The sequence below is a fragment of the Condylostylus longicornis genome, unplaced genomic scaffold (genome assembly GCF_029603195.1).
Source record: "Condylostylus longicornis isolate FDR11 unplaced genomic scaffold, ASM2960319v2 ptg000010l, whole genome shotgun sequence".
NCBI lineage: Eukaryota > Metazoa > Arthropoda > Insecta > Diptera > Dolichopodidae > Condylostylus > Condylostylus longicornis.
This window is the reverse complement of record NW_026577979.1, coordinates 7,757,209-7,777,734: the sequence shown is the minus strand read 5'-3', so window position 1 is coordinate 7,777,734 and position 20,526 is coordinate 7,757,209. Positions and strand designations below refer to the sequence as shown.

Here is a 20,526-nt window from a genome sequence, read left to right as displayed (position 1 = left end):
GATTTCGAATGGACGTTCTCATTTCTATAAGATTTGGTGAATAGAAAATTAAGTTAAGTTGAAATTAAAGTTTAAATTGAAGCAACATTGTAATTGGACAACAATTCATTTAATTTAAATGGAATGTTTCTCACTATAACACATTCCGACTGTAAAAAGCTCTTCCCCGACTATTAACTCATATGCATATTTTTGATTTAAATGTATTATTAAAAATTATAATTGATTTAATCTTTGTAAATTCTTAATATTTTTACTAGTTTATGGGATATAATGATGACATAAACAGAAAAACAACAGAGAAGCAACAAAAACCAAAATAAGATATAAGTTCCGGAATTATCAGATTATTTTAAAAAATTGTCAAGTTTTTACTCCTAGTAGTAACGGATATTCACCTACAAATAATTACAATTTTGAAATACTCAGGCTGAGATTAAAAATTTCTAACACGATATGTAAATCGCGTTCTGGCTAACATATCGGTTCTCACAAATAATTTCCAAATTTTCAAACCACATATAAGTTTCGGCCACTATCAACGATATTTTATGAACATAAATCAGTACGACCGACGAAAATTACGCCATATAAAGAAATTGCAATAAGCTTTGTAGATTGTTGTCCTTCTACTAAATCGTTTTTATCTTAAATTATGCAAAAACAAGAAAAAGAACAAAAAAAAAATTAAAATTCAAAAACAGAAATTATCATAAAAATTTAAAGATTTCAAATCCTTCTATTTTTTTTTATTCAGTATTTTTCAATTTCTGAATCCCGGTTGTTTCTATTTATTGTTTTTACCTATTTCTCATTTTTTTTTTTTCATTTTTCTGATGTGCATTTTTACGACATTAATTGTTTTCACCTGAATACTTGACATAAGCTCCTCACATAAAATGCATATACATAAGTATCTATACACTTACATTTATTGTTACATACAAACGTACATGCAAATATTGAAACTGATACAAAGTATACAGAAACAAGCGCATAGAAAATATTTTGTATACTAGAATAGAACGTGAGGTAAAATGATGCACTTAAGATAATTGCATTAAGAACCAACATTAGAAATAAGGAACAGAAAAACAAAACAAGTGCAAGCAAAAGTAATAATGAAAGGATAATGTCTTACCGTCATAGTCTACAATGCTTCTATATACATGTACCTGGCTATAATAGCTCTGCTTGCTTCCTCTTTCAAAATTTAATTTCGTGTGAGAAAATTTCATATTAAAAAATGATACTTGAATTAATTTCTTTAAAAAAAATTCTAATTCTTTTTTTTTTGTCCTTTTTCTAAAATTATACATTCAAAACTTATAAAAAATTTCGCAAATGTTATAAAAATAATTGTAAAAGTAAAATTTTTTTTATAACATTATTCTTACCAACTTTCATAAACCCAACAGAAAGAGCATAGACTAGACTCAATGCAAGTGCATTACATTTGCAAATATAATGAAATAGGTTCGTCTATTTCATACAACAATAATATTCTGGCAGTTTTTTTATTTAAATAAAATTTAAATCTTTAAGAATTTGCATAAGTTCTTCAAATATAGAATTTCAAAATCTAAATAGAAAACTTATTTTAACATAATTTTTCTTTTATATTAAATTGAATTATTTTCATTTAAGTAATGGAATTTTTATATGCTTAAGTATCTAAGCATATAATTATGTATACTATATACATACATTTTGTAAATAGTACCCAAAAATCTTGCAATTTTAAATTTTTTTAACCTGTAAACGCAAGTACATATAATGTAAGCATGTATCTCTTCCCGTAATGAAATTCTTAATTGCACCAATAAGTAAGTCTTATAGAAAGTACTATTTTATGCATTCTATTCGCAATATATACATATACACATACATACAATAATTATTTATTTATTACATATATACAATAATTATTTTTTAAATTACTTAATTATTAGAAAGCAATAAGATTAAGTACATAAGTAGGTACCTAATATAAGAAGTGTAACAACATTGTTATTTAGGTGAATTAGATTCCAATTGATGTGAGGGTAATAAACGAATATAAGAGTATTAAATTTTTAAATTAAAATTTTGCAAATTTTCAATTAATAGATATCTTCTTGTGGGCAAGTCGAAAAAATCATTTCCAATAAAAATCGTGGATTTTTCTGAACTGAACGAATTATTGCAATGCCATAAATACAAACATCTTTTATTTTTCATAAGTACCTTTTAAATATAACCAGAAAAAATAACCAGTGAAAAATTTTGTTTTGTCAAGAACTTCAAATCTCGAAATTGATTTTATTCTGAAAATTACAAAATTTTTATCATCTTAAGTGATGCAGCTAACAAAATATATGTGATTATTCTTGACATTTTTGGAAAACATAGATTACAAGTACAACTTATTTATGAAATTAAGTAGCTACTTAATTTTGATCTTTTAAGTACTAAATCCATATGAAAGCTACATATCTTGGAATTAAGATCAAATAAAAAATATAAATATTATGATGATTTGACAAAATCTTTACATCTTTATTGACTATTTCAGAAAAATATAATAAAATTGCAAATACACAATAATAATCATTGTGCCCTATTATTAAAAATTTATCCCTTTTATTAAAATCATAAGTCTTTGAGTTGCATAAGTAAATTTTGATTATTTTAATAAAATATTTAATAAATAGAATTATTGCATCCCTTTGGTAATGCAATAAATTGCAATGGGTGTTGTATTATCCCAATAAAAATATTGTTTGTCTGATTCAATTGCAATCTTTTCAGCTGTAAAATCTCGTTCTCCTAAAAGAGACAAATTTATGAGTTTACTTAAATAAAAACAAGCCTAAATTTAAGACAAATTTTTAATTTTACTTAAATAAAGAAAAAATATTACCTAAAATTTTTAAAAATTCGTCCACTGTTTCACTATTTCTTATAGTTGCAGCTAAATACATTATAACTTCATATTTCATATATTTAAATATGTAATCGATTGTATTGCAAAGTGAAGTAAAAGTTGAACTATCATAAATAACATCAGCTGCTAAAATAACATTTGGATAAAATATATTATCCAAATTCAGTTTTTCAATATTCTCCCATTGTAATAAAAATGTTGAAACAAATTTCCCATCTTTTAAAGAATATTTACTATAATTGCTTTCAGACTTGATTTCAATTAAATTGCTAAAATTATTTATTAAATTTGTTTCAAGCAAATTTAAAACCTTAACACTACCATCCGTTATCATAACTTCTGAAGGATTACAACATTTTAAAGCTGTAAAACTACAGAGACCTGTTCCTGCACCAAGCTCCAATATGGTTTTATTATTCATCTTTTCTGAATTATTAATTATCCAATTTGATAATAATAAGGAAGCTTGCCAACTACATAATCCAGTTGTACCTTCTGCCACAAAGCTTTTTGATTCTTTAAGACTTATAGGGGCATCATTTTGAGCTAAAAGATAATGTTTATAGGCTAAATTTTCCTCTTTATTTGGTGTACTATTTAGAGCACAAAATCTTTCATATATACGGTCGTGAATTTCAATATTATTTAACTCAAAATATTCAATTATTTTCTTTAAAAATGATAACTGATAACTTCGCCGTATTGGAAATTTTTTGTTTAATTCATTTTCTATTACATTTTTCAAAATAAGTTCCTGTTGGTCCCAGGTTATGTCCTTTAGATTCTTAAAGTAGTTTAAATGTTAATACATACTATACATAATAAATTGCCAATCATGTAAAACTTACCTCCCAATTTATTAAATTAATATTAAAACATGACAAAAATTGCGCTTTTAACTTATCAATATATTTTTCTAAGTCCATATTTAAATTACATAGAATATTTTGTAGACAACAACACAGTTACAGAATTGTGTATGTACAAGAAAATTGCGAAAAATTATTTTGTTTACATTTTTTTGTTTATACTTTAGCGCAATGACTTCAATTGTCAAAAATTTCAAAACGCTGTTGCTATACTACCATTGCCGCCAACATGAAAGGAATGTTTTAGGGTTGTGTTGATTTATTAAATTTCTTAATGAAGAAAATTTTGTATTTAGAATGAAGTATAAATGTCCATTTTTTTAAGATTTAGAAATTTTCAACCGAATTAATTTCGTGCAGCTGTTTCATTATGGAGATTACAAATTTCTTGTACTCTATAAAAGATATGTTTTCCTTTAAGCCTCAAACAAAAATTTTATTTTCATTTTTACAATTTATCCGAAACCTAACAAACAGATTAGTTTGTTAGATAAATTTATTAAAAATGTAGTATTTGAAAATTGCCATTATTTAGTACATAAAAAATATGACAAAATATCTTTTTAGTTTTTCAATATATTCTTATATTCTCACCACAATATTTTTGTCTTAAAGAAGAATTATTATAATTTTTATATAGTAATATAAAAAACATACCAATTAAACATTAATTTATTAATTGAATTGCTCATCGCGAAAAGGTCATTTATCTACAATAGTAATTAATTCATTAGAGCAAAAAACTAATTCGTAAAAAAAATATTTTTGAAATAATATAAAAATCAGTTTTATTAGATTGTTATTTTTTTTAAAACTTGCAAATCAGTAAAATGAAAAATATTTCAGTTAAGGCCTTAACTTTCATTTTATAACAAGACCTTTAAATCCAATTAGTAGCGCTATTGTGATGCTAGTTCTATTGTGATGTGGTTTTAAAAAAAAGAAATTCTTCTTTAAATTCAGCTATTTCTAATTATTTTACGTAATTAGACCATTTTTTTACGAATTGTGTAATTCCTGGGTTCGAAAAAGTCGTACTGCAAAAATATTGTTGTTCGACTTTTTCGAACCCAGGAATTCAATATTAATCTTAAGCAATTGTAATTTTTCAGTATCAAAATATTACGGTCCACCCTATTTATCAAACTGGATAACAAACTCTACCATGTAAAATCACATTTTGCAAAAATGATGTTTATTTTGACAATTCGATAAAACTGCCCACAATTTTTTATAAAGCAGCGTAGGTCTTTATAAAACAATATTAAATAAAAGAAACAATAAATAGATATAGGTAAAACAAAAGAAATGTTTACCAAATTTAGTGAACATAATATTTAAATTGCATTTTAGCAATAATTGTGTCATACCAAAAACAAAAAGAGGTTCACCTTGAAGTCGTAATTGTATTAAAATAGTTCTGAAACGAAAACATTCAAAATAGACTTTGAGTAATGAGTTCAAATTAAAAAGAAAAAAATATCGATTTATTAAACTTTATTTAATCAATTTTTACTATTTTGACGAAAAAAAAATTTAATATTTAAAATTTTTTTTGAAAACATAAAATTCAAATTTTTTGGAACGGAAATAATGGTAAAAAAGTTTTTATGTTCATATGTATTTTGTATTGATACCTAATTTACTATTTACTATATAAATTATTTTTGTATAAGTAAATATTACTATTCTTATCTGAAAAATAAAAACTTTTTTAATTTATTTACCCGATTAGAGTTCATCGATCATTACTAGAAACGAAGCACAAAAGGCGAAAATTCAAACTCGTGCTACAGTTAAAGCTAGACAACCAAACGCAGCGTTACTTGAAGCAAAAAAACGTGGAAAATTATTAAAAATGATGGAGTCTCAAACAGAACAGACCACATCAATTAAGGATATATACCAAAAAGTAAAACTAATACATAATTAGACTAGAAAATTTAAAAAACTACGCCAATTAACAATAATTTTAAATTTTTAGGCACTTGATTTTAAGAAAATGATTCGCTCAGAAACTGGTATTATATATGACGAAAGAATGGTAGAACATAGATGCCTGTGGGATGAAAATCATCCTGAAAAACCAGAGCGTTTTATAAGAGTAATTGAAAGGTAAAGTTCCTATTCAAATTTTTAAAATTTTTGTAAAACTTTTGTTAAAAAAAAAACGCATGTATGTACCTACTTATACGCCCAAGAATTAGTCGCAATAAATTATTAATGTTATTTACATATTTGGAAGCTTTTAATATTTAAAAATTCGGTAAAATTGTATATTTTATTATATATTTATAAACGTACCCACCCGCCCCTCTATTGAATAATATGCAAATAGCAAATTTATAGTGAAAAAATGCCTAGAACTTAAAGTAAATCAAATTAATTTTAAATTTCAACTTTAAAAGAAAAAACTTAATATGTATAAGGTTTTGGTTTATCTTTATTTGAATATCAATTAAAAGATAAGATTAATCAATTATAAAAACATTATAATTAAAGAGGATGGGGAGTTTTTTTTTCTAACAACATGTTAAGTTAATAAAATTGTTGAACGAATTACATTTAAGTAGATTACGTAAACATTAGTAAATGTATGTAATAATATTCTTTTTAGATGTAAGGAATTAAAATTAATAGAACGTTGTCAACGAATTCCATCAAGAAAAGCAACAAAAGAGGAAATTTTAATTAAACATACCGAAGAACATTATGAAAAATTAAAATCCACTTCAGAAGGAAAAAATGAAACTGAACTTGAGAATTTTAGTTCCAATTATGATTCGATATATTTTCATCCAGTAAATGCATATATGAAAACTTTAATTGCTGCATCATCATTAAATTACTTTTCAATAATTTCAGTCTACTTTTGAACTATCTCTTTTGGCAACTGGGTCAACTATTGATCTCGTGCACAATATTGTAAAAGGAAAAATACAAAATGGTATGGCTATTATAAGACCTCCAGGACATCATGCTATGAAATCTGAATTTAATGGGTACCCAAAAAAAAAGCAATTTTTTTTTTTTGCAATATAAATTATTAAAATAATTTTTGTTTAATAGTTACTGTTTCTTCAATAATGTGGCAGTTGCAGCGCAATATGCTTTAGACAAATTGAAACTTCAAAAAATTTTAATTGTCGATTGGGATATACATCATGGACAAGGAACTCAGAGATTATTTTATGACGATCCAAGGTACAATTTAAATTAATTAAACGCTTATTTTTTATTCCAATAAAAACATAATGTTTTTTACAGAGTATTATATTTTTCAATTCATCGATTTGAATACGGAACTTTTTGGCCGAATTTAAAGGATTCAAATTTTGATTTTATTGGAGCTGGAGAAGGTTTAGGTTATAATTTTAATTTGCCCTTGAATGACAAAGGCATGCAAAATGGTGATTATATGGCAATATTCAATCAAATATTACTTCCTGTTGCAGTTGAAGTAAGATTTTTATAGTAAAATTTTTAATTTTGTATCAAACTAATTGATAAAATAGTTCCAGCCAGAGCTCATAATTATTTCTGCTGGATATGATGCTGCTTTAGGATGCCCAGAGGTGTGAAATTCATAAATATAACAATATTTTATTAAATTTTAACACAAATTTTAGGGTGAAATGGAAATTACGCCTGCATTTTATCCTCATTTACTCAATTCGTTATTATGCTTAGCTCAATCTCGTGTAGCTGTGATATTGGAAGGTGGTTACTGTCTTGAATCATTATCGGAAGGCGCTGCATTGACTTTACGATCACTTTTGGGTGATCCCTGCCCTTTGATAGACAAAATAGAAGCACCATGTGAATTAGTACAAGAAGCAATTTTAAATTGCATTTATGCTCATCGTCCATATTGGAAATGTTTACAAATTCAGAATACTTATACACTCGAAGACTTAAACAATTGTAATCCACAACCAGATCTTCATAAAGTCACTGCTTTATTTAAATGGAATGAGCCAGTTCCAGAGAAATTTCCTACAAGAGGATGTTATCCGATTCAAGATCGTTTAGTTGAACGTTCGATTGAGAGTAGATTGAGACAACTAAAACTATGTAAAATACAATAAAATATAATTAAATTTCAAATAATTGAGTAAGATTTCTTTATAGCAACGAAATTAACATTCCCAAAAACTCGAGTTTGCTATGTTTATGATGATTTAATGTTAGAACACACAAACAACTTTGAAAAAGATCATGTTGAGCAACCAGATAGAATAAAAATCATAAACGAAAGACACAACGAATATGGGTTATTGAAAAGAATGCAAAAACTAAAATCAAGATATGCTACCACCGATGAATTAAGTTTAGCTCATACCAAAACATATATTAATTCCATTAAAACGGCTGTGGAGAAAGATGAAGATTTGAAAAATCTTGGCAACTCATATAATTCAGTTTATTTTCATACAAAAACTTTTGAATGTGCTAAATTAGCAGCTGGGTCTGTATTACAAGTTGTTGATAATGTATTAAACGGCAACGCAAGGAGTGGTGTTTGCATTGTAAGACCTCCTGGTCACCATGCCGAAAATGATCATCCTCATGGTTTTTGTATTTTTAATAATGTTGCAATAGCAGCACAATATGCTGTCAGTATACATGGACTAAAAAGGTAAGGAAGAAACTTACAAAATTAAATATAAAATTTAGAGTTATTGGCAGATTCCTGATTTATCTTGTTTTAGAGTTCTAATTGTTGACTGGGATGTACATCATGGTAATGGAACACAACATATTTTTGAATCAAGCTCTAAAGTCTTATATATAAGTGTTCACCGTTATGATAATGCATCATTTTTTCCTAAAAGTACTGATGCTAATTTTACAGAAGTAGGACAAGGTCAAGGAATCGGTTTTAATGTTAACATTCCTTGGAATAAGGTACAAATATCTATAATTATAAATTTTTATTTTCTATTTTAATATTTAAATTATAAATTTACAGAAAGGAATGGGAGATTTTGAATATTCTCTTGTTTTTCAAAATATAATTATGCCAATTGCATATGAATTTAATCCAGAATTGATATTAGTATCTGCTGGCTTTGATGCTGCAATAGGTGATCCTTTAGGTGGTTGTAAAGTTTCACCTGAAGCATATGGTTGTTTTACACATTGGTTATCAGGTTTAGCTAATGGCAAAATTATTTTATGCTTGGAAGGTGGTTATAATGTCAATTCAATTTCATATGCAATGGTAATGTGTTCTAAGGCATTATTGGGTGATCCATCACCCATATTAAATATAAATTCAAATAAAACCGCCGCGTATACAAGTTGCATTGAAACTATACAAAATGTTATATATATACACAATAAATATTGGAAAAGATTAAAATTTAATAAAAAATTACCTCCATCACAAAATCAAAATAAAATAAAAGATATTGAAAAATTAATGGACGATATGAGAATTGACAATAATATAAATAAAGATGAACAAGAACACCAAGAACAACCCGGTCCAAGTAAACCAATTGAAAAAGGGCAAACTTTAACAGATTTTCTATTAGAAAATCAACAAGTAAGTACTTTTATTATGGTTATTATAATTTTATATTCTTTAATTAAATGCTTGATAAATTAAACGCTAATTAAAATTAAAAGAAAAAAAAATAGAACAAAAAATTCATGTATTAATATTCAAATTTAAAATTGTAGGCATTACAAAATGAGGAAATGTTTGCTGTCATACCATTAAAAAATTGCCCACATTTAGAATTATTAAATACTGGTGATATTCCAGAAAGTAAGAAGCTTTTCATTAAAATTGAGAATATTTTTGTTTTTATCATTTTTTTTATTTTTCTTTAATAATTTACTGTGCTTTATTTTTTTAAATTTTGGGGTTTATCCTACCCAATTTAAATTGGAAAAATTGATATTTTTTTGGTTTTCCCCATTATTTTCAATTTAAGCTTTGAATGCTTAATTTGATTTATTTTGAATAAAATTACATTAATTAATTAATTTAAATACAATATACAAAAGGAATGCCCTCATTTAAATATAATAAGATATTGTTTTTTTTTTTATTATTTCATATCACATTCCTTAAACTACAATGAACTTATTCTTTATAATTAATTTTTTTTAAATTTTCAGGTATAGATACTAAAGCAGAATGTGAAAATTGTCAATCATTACAAGAGAATTGGTTTTGTTTACATTGTAATAAAATCTATTGTGGACGTTATATTAATGAGCATATGTTATTTCATCATTTAGAAACAGAACATCCATTGGCATTAAGTTTTTCTGATCTTTCTGTATGGTGTTATATATGTGAAGCATATATTGATAATTCAATATTACATAAATATAAAAATTTAGCACATAAGAATAAATTTGGTGAAGATTTAGTTTGGTCATATGGTAATGATGATACAATTTATTTAGATGACGATGATAACTGATATTTACTAAATTTTATTTTATTTTTATTTTTTGTTATGTACTTTTGGAATGAATTTGACATAATTTTTTAAATGAAAAATTTAATTTTAAATATCTGTACTTTTTATAATATATAATAATAATTGTTTGAGTTCTTGTGAATAATCTACAGGTATTCCTCGAATAATTCAGTAATCAGTCGCGAATATTAAATTTGTTGGAAATGTACAAATTCGCATGAATTTTGAATTCTGTTACCTCAGTTTTTCAATTGTAATTAATTTTTTTTTTTGAACAGTAAAAGAATCGCATTATTCGAGGAAAATCTCTTTGTGTTTCTAATTTTGTTATGTTGTATTTTTACATTTTGTATATAATATACTTATAATTATTAATATTATATTTTTTGACAAAATAATTTCATTAAAATTAATATTGAAATTTATTTGCTAAATTTTTGTAAGAATAAAAAAATACAAGTAAATTAATATTAAACCAAAATTATTCTTAACTTATTTTCTAAATTTAGAAAATGTTGACTAACTTATTAATTATTAATATGAATTTACACTGAAATAATTGATATTTTTTTTGTATTTTATTTTATAATTTAATGTGACTTAAAAAAATTTCAAAACTATTTTGTACTGATTTTTTTTTTTAATTTAATTTATTTTAAGTTTCGGCAAAAGACAAAAACAAAAAATTTACTAATCCAAAGATTTTTTTTTTATTTAATTTTTTAATTATCGAATTTTTATTAAAATTAAAAAAATCCCAAAATTATACTAATATATTAAAAAACATATTGATTATTCTAATTTTATTAATATATAAATATATGTATTTGTATGAAATTCTAAAAAAAAAAAAATTTGAAAAATTTACACTTAATTTACTTACTACCTTAAGTACCTTTAGTACCTTTAATAATCCTTAAAAAATTATTTAAAACACAAAAAAAAAAAAAATTATATTTAGTAAACTAAAAACATATTTATAATAAAAAAAAAAAATACTTAATCAAAAAAAATAATAATAAAGTAAATTAAATAATAAATATTAATTCTCAAAACAATAAAATATGCTCGATATTTTGGATAATAATCAGTAAATAATTACCAATAATAAAGATAGTTTATGCTAGAAAGACAGGATAATTTGTTAAAAATAATATATGAACATTTTTTTTATTTAAAATTAGCATAATAAGATGAAGAAATTTACCAGTTCTTTTTCCCAATATTTAAATATACAAATATATTATTATATTTAATTGTTACTTGTTGTAAATTATATAAAAAAAAAAGTAATTAATAAAAGAAAATTTAAACAAAATCAATATACCTGTTACGTATATAGTAACTATTCTTCTCTCCTTGCCTTATTCCTGTTTTGTAGGCTCTCCTTATTCTTAGACGCCAAGTTTTCCTTTCTTGTTGTAGATTATTTCTTTTCCTGGGTGGTTCTTTAATATTCATTGCTTTTCTTACAATGTGGTCATCATTCCTTCTACTTATGTGTCCATACCAGCGTAGTCTGTTTACTTAGTTTTTTTTTGTTTATAGGTGTTATTTTCAGACTGTCTCTTATATAAATATTTTTAATTTTGTCTTGTTTGGTAACATTTAAGGCCCGTCTTAGCATTCGCATTTATGCTACATATAATTTTTGGACGTGTTGCTTCTAAGCTGTCCAGCATTCAGTGCCATACATTAATGCCGGCCTGACAACAGTTTTATACAGTTTTCCTTTTATTTTGACTGGCGTTATTTCGTCATACAAGATTCCGGTAAGTGTTCGCAATTTAATCCAACCAGTATTAATTATATGTTTAACATCCTGATCTATTTTTCCATCTACTGTTATAACTGATCCAAGATATTTAAATTTAGATGCTATTGCCAGAGCTCGTCCTTTTACATAGACTGTATTATGGGGTCAATAAACATCATTATCATGAAAAGATAAGTAGATATACTCAGTTTTTGTTTTCAGTTCTCAGCGTAGACTGCTACTTTTGATCCTTTGATTCTTCTATTCTATTCTTTGATTCATTGATCCTTCTATTAGTACAATGTCATTTCCATATAGTACATTTCAGTGGGTTGGTTTATGAATGTCTGCACTTAAGATATTTAATAATAATGTTAAGCAGAAGTGTGGATGCCGATCCCTGATGCACGCCTACTTTAACAGAAAATTTATCTGTTACCCCCACTGCACTGCACTGCAAGGTAACTGTTCCTCCAATCCTGAGGCATGCATCCCTCCTGCAGGATTTTGTTAAAGAGGCGTGTGAGCTATTTTATGTCCGCTTCACCTGTATATTTCCAGATTTCTGAAGGTACTAGATCCGATCCGGTTGACTTATTTCTTTTCATTTTTAATACTGCTGCTTTTACTTCAGATGAACTGATTGCTGATATGGGTCCGTAATCCCTTTCTGGTGTGTCCAATATAGAATTTTCTTGCGCTTGGAATTTTGCTTTAGCAACTTCTTGTTTCGATTTTCTTATATTTATTAATATATTTTTGTTTGTCATTTTTCTGTTTGCTTTTTTGCCATATCTTAAAAAATTTCTTTTTGTTTTTGATATTTTCTTGCACATTCGGATTCCACTACCACCACTCTTTTCCTGAATGCAGCGGGCGTTTTGAAATCCCCTCAGCTTTACGGATACAAGTTTCTCTGAATTTTTGCTACATCTGTTCAGAATTATGCATTTTATAATTATTTTAATTTTGAAAATATTGCATTAATTCATTTGCAAACTCAGAATTACTTTTAATTTTGTACCACTTGATTTTAGCCATCCGTTGCGTTTTGTGTTTTACTTCTTGTGCTGCTAGTTTGAAATCGACAATTAGAACTCAATGTTAGTCGGTAAGAGACCCGTAAGAAATTTGATAAGAAATTTACGTATATACTAACATTTATTTGAATTGAATTTTACTTTGATTCGATTTTGCACATGATCTATTAAATTCTATTAAGCAAATAACGTTGGGCCAATTAAAGAAAAGAATTTTGAAATTCATATTAAATATTGCTAGGCTAGAACATTACAAAATTCATATTCAATTCCAAATAAAACCTTCATTTTTGTTTTAATAATAATATGCAGTTTTAACTTAAACGATCTCTCGCAGTCAGAACTCCAAACGCAAATTCAACAGTATTTGTATGTATGTGCATATATTACATGAGATTGATATTAAAACACAAAAAGCAGAAACAATGATTATTTTTTTTTTAAACTCAAGCAATAATTGAAAAATATACATACTAGCAATTAATATTCTTGCATTGTTCTTTATAATAAAAACGATTTGAAATTTGTAATTCACCCTTTCAAAAAAATCGTTCATCTTTAGCTCTCTAAATACCTAGCGTTTCTAACTAGTTTCTAAATAGTGACTAACTAATTCTATTTAATTTTATCTTGTAAAATTAACTATAAGTTAAATTAATAAGAAAAATAATTTTTCCATTTAATTGTCTTTAAAATAATATTAAATAAAATGTTTCCATATAGTGCTCATTATTAGTTTATTTATTTTTAAAATATAAAAATATAAAAAAGTGTTATATAAAATGAAAAAAAAAAAAAATAATAAAATCAGATAAAATATGTATAAAAGTTGTTTCTTAAATCTATTTTGAATAAAAATTTAAAATAAGTACCTAACTGGTTAATAAGTAGCTAATTTATAATAACGTATTTAAAATTTTTTAACTTATAACTAACGTAATTAATTAAGGATATTTCTTTTATCTTCTTCTGTTTTAATAATATTATCTAGAATATTTTCAAAATTTTGTGTTGCTTTTGCTACTTCCGAATTATCACTATATGAATCTTCTACAATTTCTTTAACTTTAGATAATAATTCACGAAAATTTTTCATGTCAGTTTCTATATTAATATCATCATTTTCATGTACTGATGTCAACTGTTTTGCGTTACGTGTTAATGATAAACTTGTAAATGATTTTCTTTTGTGAAACCATGTACTTAAATCATTAATTGAATAATCAGATCTGTTAGCTTCCAAATAAGTTTTATTTATATCAGCACCATTAACTAAAATATTTTTAAAATAGATTTTAGAAATTAATATTATGTAATTGCTATTTACTTGATCTAGATAATAGGCTATCTAGACACTTGGCATTTTCCTCATTAATTTTCAAACGATGTGGCGTACTGGATGCTGGGTAATGTGAAATATTTATAGTTTGCTAAAAATTTTAAATTTCAATTACATATTTTTAATTATGTGACATTAATATTTTACTTACTAATATTATATTAAGTTGTTTTAGTATATTCAACAATTCATTTTCATGACTTTGTAAGAACTCATGGAAATTTCTGTTTTTAGATAAGTCCAAACAATTTTTATGTTGAGCTATTTTTCTAAAAATTAAAAAAAAATTTTAGTATTATCAAATTAAATCAATTTCATATGTATTTATATGAATTATAAGTACTCCTTTTCTGTTGATAATTTTTCTATAACATTTTGTATAGTTTCAGACAGCACATTCGATGTGTTATTTACTACAGTAAGTGATTCTAAAACTTTAAAAAAATCACTTAAAACAAAAATTAAAAAATGTAAATATTCTTTACCATCTTCTTTTGAATCTCTAGTTTTTAATTCAATCGGACTTGTATCTTCTGATAATTTGGTCTCAACTGTTGAGGTCTCTGTGTCTTCGTTTGGTGTCAATTCTAATTGCATCTCTGTATCATTTATATCTGCGTTATAGTTTTTATTACTCAGAAAGAGAGTACATATTTTTGTTAAAAAATTTGTCCACTTAGATGGTGACGGGTCCTACAATATTTCATTATAGAAAAACATATTTTACAAAATAGTTTTTATTTATTACATCTTCGGTGAAAACTTCATACATACGATGTCCTATCGTATGCCTACTACTGGAAAATCCAATTGCAAAGCATTTCATGCAAAGCGATAAACGCTTGCAAGATTGACATTTAAAACGAATTCCTATAATAATTGACTGACAAGCTACACACGGTATTTTATGAATAAGCTTTTCTGTGTCTCGTATTCTTTTGACTAAAGCAAGTAGATTTGCATAAATCAAAAATCTTGTTGGAGTTGTCGTCCATAAATTATGAAACTGAAATTCATTTAAACCATTGATTCCGGGACACTGTAAATAATTTGAACAGATGAATTCGTTTAAATATGTATGTATATATATGCACATATATGTAATGAAGTTTTTTACTTGAGCAAAGCATTGTTGTAAAGTAATGGGTATATTACTTGCACCATATCCTTCCTCTTCTTCAATATATGTAAGTAACTTTATAAGAACATTTAATAAACATTCAAAACGAAATCGTGTAATACATCTGTTATGATCTGCCATTAGAAGAAAATATGCAGTTACTATTTGCTCAAAGGAATTTATATCACATAATAACAAAAATGTTTCCTTGAATTCCATTAATGTAATCGGATCCCTACGGTCACTAAAAGGGGGTATACCTTTGATTATAAAATAACCAGACCAATATACATACATAGATATGTATGAAATATAAGCAATACATAGACTTACGGATCAAAAACATTCCAGAAAAAATTTGCTAAAACTTTGGCAGCAGTTTCTACATCAAAATCACAAGATTCTTGAAATACACCCAATTTATCACTTTCTTGAAAAATTTCTCTTAATAGATTGACTAATTGCTTTGGCAGTATTGGTAGCAAATCATCGGCTGTATTCAAATGATGCCTTTCAAGGATTTGTAAAACGACTTTAAACTGAAGCTTTGATGCTAAAAATAATTAAAACCTTATAGTCTACTGCATACTATATATTTTTCGGTCATTATTTACTTACTATAGAGTAGTTTTTTAATGGTGCAAATTTTTAAAGCACATCTATAAACAGTGTATTTGTAGATTGAGTATTCATAATTCAAATGGGCCATTATTGCTAACAACTTTGGATGATCATTTGAATTATTATCATAAACCAAATATCCCTTGGTAGTCTCCATTTTATTAAACAAGCTTCAAACAAAAACAAATCGTAAATCCCAATTTTCAACACTTTTCTACCTGTTTGTTTAGGTCCTTTTTTTTTGTTACCTGTTTTGGAATTCTATCTTATCGTCCGTTTAATTTGAAAAATGTCAAATTCAAATATTTGAATTTTGTTTTTAATCATGCAACAATAATTAACCTAGCGTTAGACGGGCATTTTCACATAACTGTCAGAATGACAATGTTTGATTTTATGATATTATTTGAATATACTGCATACCTAATTTTGTTGAACTTTTATAGCAATTTTTACAATTTATTTATACATATGTATGTATGTACTGAACCAGTGTGTGACTTAATCGGAGTTAATAGTTTTAAACCTGCGGCAGGCTAGTCACCTACCTAGTTAAACCCTATGACGCTATGAAACTAGTGCATGAGAAATCATGCACTAGCCCTATGCTCCTTCTAGGAGTGAACAAAGGAAAAAAAAAAAAAAAAAAAAAATAGTTTTAAAAATATAATTTGTAAATTTGTAGTTTATTAGCAACAGAATCGTAAGCGAGCAATAATAACCTGTACCTCTTTAAGTGGTACCTAATTTAAAAATTATTTGCTGGGACCAAACTAATCTATTATATTATGTCGATCTGAATGTAGAAAAAAAACAAGATTCAGATTTCAAAATGAATGTTAATGAAGAATTTTCAGTTGAACAGGTTGAACAGGTAAATGACTTAGAATATAATGAGCTACAACTTTTTGTACATACAAAATCCGTTCACTGAAAGATAAGGGTTCCAAATTTGTTAGAAAACTTTCGTGAACAAAGACAAACTATGTACCTACATACATATTCGTTCATGTACTTAAAATGGACAACAAAAATTTATATTTACACGGACTATCATTTTAAATTATTGAGGATTAACTACATTATATAATTATCAACTGTATGAACTTAAATACATACTTATGTGTATGTATGTAGATTTTAATTTAAGCATGCATATGTAAGAACATTTTTTTCACTTCAAAACATTCTTTAAAATTAGAATTGATAATTCTGAAATATCAGCAAATAACCAAAAATTAAAAATAAAGATAAGATTATTTTGCCTAGTATGGTGCTATTTCCAAGTGTTTGCGTTCATATGTATGAACGTATATGCAGGAATATACGTATATGTACCACGCAGATGACGTACATTATAGATATCCAGATAAATATAAAATCGTTTACATTGTATCATGGAATAAAGCTATTTCTCCAAATCCTTTTTACTAGTAAACTATAGAGGAAAAATTAATATACCCGGTTAGACAGAAAAATGCGTCTAATAATATGAGTAAATCACCGATAATCAGATAAAATTTAGCCCAGTCTTGCAGTATATTCTTCTATTTCCATGATAAATCATGGAAACAGTAATAAATAATTAAACTTTTATATTTTATAAAAACAAAATTTTTATTGAAAAATTTTCAAGCAATGGTGTTTATGTATATTCAAGTGTATGTACAATTTAAATTTTAAATATATTATGCAACTTTGGTTAGGTAGTGCGTATCTACTTTGGTGACCGCCTACCTAAATAAATTGTTTTTAAAACTGAATGAGTTTATTATCACAGTAAATACCCGCCTTCAAAAGTTTTATACTGCTACAGAATAATAAATAAATAAAAATAGAATTGCTTTAGTTAAATTAAATTTATGTCAGCTTCTTGACAATGAAGATTCTGATTTGAATTCTTCTTCTCCACCAATTATGTCTTCAATTACTTCTTCAGTAAAAATCAATTCTGATTTGTTTTTAATTTTAATATGTTCTTCTAAAAGTGGTATAGGTTGCGCTAAATTACTTGTAGACCATAAATATAAGTCTAGTGTTCTACCCGTACACTCAGCAATAAAACGAATAAATGGACGTATATCACCTTCATTAGCTAATTGTAAGTAGTTATAATATCTGTGTCTTAATTGTTTTGGTATAATGATTGGTGGATAGCCAGCTCTCATTAATATTGTGTTCATTAAAAGTCTTGAAGTTCTTCCATTTCCATCAATAAAAGGATGAATATGGACTAATTTATAATGTGCTAGTGCAGCATATTTGACTGGGTGCATAGTAAATGAATTTTCAGAATTTAACCATCTTTCAAAACTATTCATCAATACGGCAAGATCATCCGGCCCGGGTGGGACATGCCCACCTACATAAACCTGATTTCTCCTAAATTCACCACCCTCAATTGGGTCTACATGTCCAAGTACTCTACGATGTATTTCTAAAATATCTTTTAAAGTTATATATCCTTGTTTATTAACTAAAGTTGCATTAATATATTTCATAGCAGCATCAAGACCTATAATTTCATTATGCTCATCAATTGATTTGCCATCAACCGCCATCCTTGTTTCTATGATAGATCTAGTTTGAGCCAAAGTCATTGTATTTCCTTCAATACCAACTGAATGATATATATGCTGAAAATACGCTTCTTTTTTTGCTCGTCTTAATGCGCTATTTGATTCTTCAATTCCTGATAAAGCATCACGTTTTTTATCTAACTCTTTTAAAGTATTTTCATCAATTACATCAACAATACTCGCAGTTCGCCTTCTATTTTCAATTGCTTGTGTATCTCTTGGATTAATCATTAAAGCTTGATAATATAATTGATCTGCTTGAACAATATCTTTATGATATTGTTCAAGAAATTCACCATAATTTACCAAAATTTCTGGATGCTTAGGTGCGAGAGCAACTGCATGTTTAAATAATCGACAAGCTTTATCAGGTTTACCAGCAGACTTCATTTCAATTGCTAATCTTAGAGTAGATATTGCCTCTTGGATATTTGCATTTAATTCAATAATATCATTTTGTTCATTTCTTGGAATGAATGGAGAATACACAGAAAAATCATCTCGAACTTGTAAATTTGTTTCATCTGGTACATGGAAGCTAATTTGTGAATATCGGAAATATTTGTTATGTATAAACAAAAATATTACAGACGAAAAAAATACACCAGTTATAAAAATGATTATACTATTTAAGCTAATTTTTATAATCGTATGATCCAATAACATTTTTAATAAATTAGGCATTGCAATAAATTAAACAGTTCTTAAATAATGGAAACAAATGAGGTATTTCCGTGTTTTGTATTTTTTCATAACATTGCAGTCATGACTTTTCTCCTTTTACAAATTCTTAAAATACCTGAAAAAGTGTAAACATTTTAAATTAATAATTAAGAATAAAAATTTAAATTTATTACTATTTGTATATAAAAGAATTTTGATGATAAAAATCGAAGTTCTCTAGCCAACTCATTACTTATAATTTGACGTTTATAAAAACAAGGATCAGCTGAATGGTTAGAATAAAGCTCTTTTAAAATAAAATTTTGTTAACGATTTTCTTCTACGATATTTTTTTTTTCAACATTCAACATATGTTTGTAATTTGTAATTTGTATTTATTTATACTTTGTTTATGCTTTATTCGACTTTGACATTTGTGCAATATTTTGTAAAAGCTCTTTCTTACTGAGTTTACATTACTGAGGATAAATTTAATGAGAACTTTAATAATAAAAACGAGAGTCACGTACTGTTTATAAAAAACAAAACCTGTCATATACTTAAGATTTAATCTGACTCAAATGAAAGTTGTATTATAGAAAAGAAACTGCTTGGCATCAGACATTGTCTGACGACATATAATAGAATATTATTCTGTTCTTATCAGATTTATAGTACTTTAAAATTTTTTGGAAAAGTTTTAAAAAGCCATTAGATTGTTTTTATTTTGATTATAATTTTCATAGGAAACTGGTAAATTTTAACGTATAGTTTGAGCACCATCAGATAATTTCAGTCTGATAAGTCTAATTGTCGTAATTGTTTAATTGTAAAACAACTTATAACTCATATAATTTCGTACAATATTCAAATCTAGTTTTTTTGACAATTGGTGTAGTTTTCGATTATTAAGTAAGATATTAAGTAAGATCATCCAAGCAATAAATGCAATAACACGCTTTGTTATAAAATGGTTGAATTTTATTTTGATAAATATTACAAATGTTTTTCAAACATAATAGTTGTCGGTGAGGAAATTATTTGTAAAGAACAAAAATTTTATGAGAAAAATTAATATTATTTTAGTTAAATTTGAAAAGCAAAAAAATTATAATAGGTCCTTTCCTGTAATATTTATTCATCATTGCCTTTGAATATTACGTTAATTAA

At 25.9% G+C, this 20,526-nt stretch overlaps 4 protein-coding genes across 5 annotated transcripts; 1 reads left to right on the top strand and 3 right to left on the bottom strand.

Moving 5' to 3' along the window:
• Positions 1-2,616: 2,616 nt before the first annotated feature.
• LOC129619117 (protein-lysine N-methyltransferase EEF2KMT) lies at positions 2,617-3,917 on the bottom strand. The gene is made up of 3 exons (XM_055534212.1): positions 3,775-3,917; positions 2,903-3,710; positions 2,617-2,808 (listed from the first exon to the last, which is right to left on the bottom strand). The coding sequence occupies exons 1-3, from the start codon at positions 3,850-3,852 to the stop codon at positions 2,696-2,698; spliced, it is 999 nt and encodes a 332-aa protein (XP_055390187.1). The 5' UTR covers positions 3,853-3,917; the 3' UTR covers positions 2,617-2,695.
• Positions 3,918-5,007: 1,090 nt separating this feature from the next.
• On the top strand, positions 5,008-10,760 carry LOC129619168 (histone deacetylase 6). 2 transcript variants are annotated; one of them, XM_055534275.1, is made up of 14 exons: positions 5,008-5,391; positions 5,531-5,707; positions 5,780-5,910; positions 6,413-6,596; positions 6,661-6,797; positions 6,865-6,999; positions 7,063-7,255; positions 7,311-7,370; positions 7,425-7,869; positions 7,927-8,434; positions 8,508-8,703; positions 8,768-9,346; positions 9,484-9,571; positions 9,928-10,760. In XM_055534275.1, exons 1-14 carry the CDS (start codon positions 5,389-5,391, stop codon positions 10,236-10,238), a joined length of 3,147 nt encoding a protein of 1,048 aa, XP_055390250.1. In that variant the 5' UTR covers positions 5,008-5,388; the 3' UTR covers positions 10,239-10,760. The 2 variants fall into 2 exon arrangements, with proteins under 2 accessions (XP_055390250.1, XP_055390251.1); XM_055534276.1 differs by lacking the exon at positions 9,484-9,571 and having other exon boundaries at positions 9,928-10,064.
• A 3,200-nt stretch (positions 10,761-13,960) lies between these two features.
• LOC129618878 (dystrobrevin alpha) lies at positions 13,961-16,271 on the bottom strand. The gene is made up of 9 exons (XM_055533905.1): positions 16,112-16,271; positions 15,827-16,046; positions 15,491-15,737; positions 15,122-15,412; positions 14,859-15,066; positions 14,717-14,807; positions 14,525-14,642; positions 14,362-14,464; positions 13,961-14,306 (listed from the first exon to the last, which is right to left on the bottom strand). The coding sequence occupies exons 1-9, from the start codon at positions 16,269-16,271 to the stop codon at positions 13,975-13,977; spliced, it is 1,770 nt and encodes a 589-aa protein (XP_055389880.1). The 3' UTR covers positions 13,961-13,974.
• A 1,445-nt stretch (positions 16,272-17,716) lies between these two features.
• LOC129619011 (protein adenylyltransferase Fic) lies at positions 17,717-19,647 on the bottom strand. The gene is made up of 2 exons (XM_055534055.1): positions 19,551-19,647; positions 17,717-19,492 (listed from the first exon to the last, which is right to left on the bottom strand). Exon 2 carries the CDS (start codon positions 19,375-19,377, stop codon positions 17,980-17,982), a length of 1,398 nt encoding a protein of 465 aa, XP_055390030.1. The 5' UTR covers positions 19,378-19,492; positions 19,551-19,647; the 3' UTR covers positions 17,717-17,979.
• Positions 19,648-20,526: the final 879 nt, after the last annotated feature.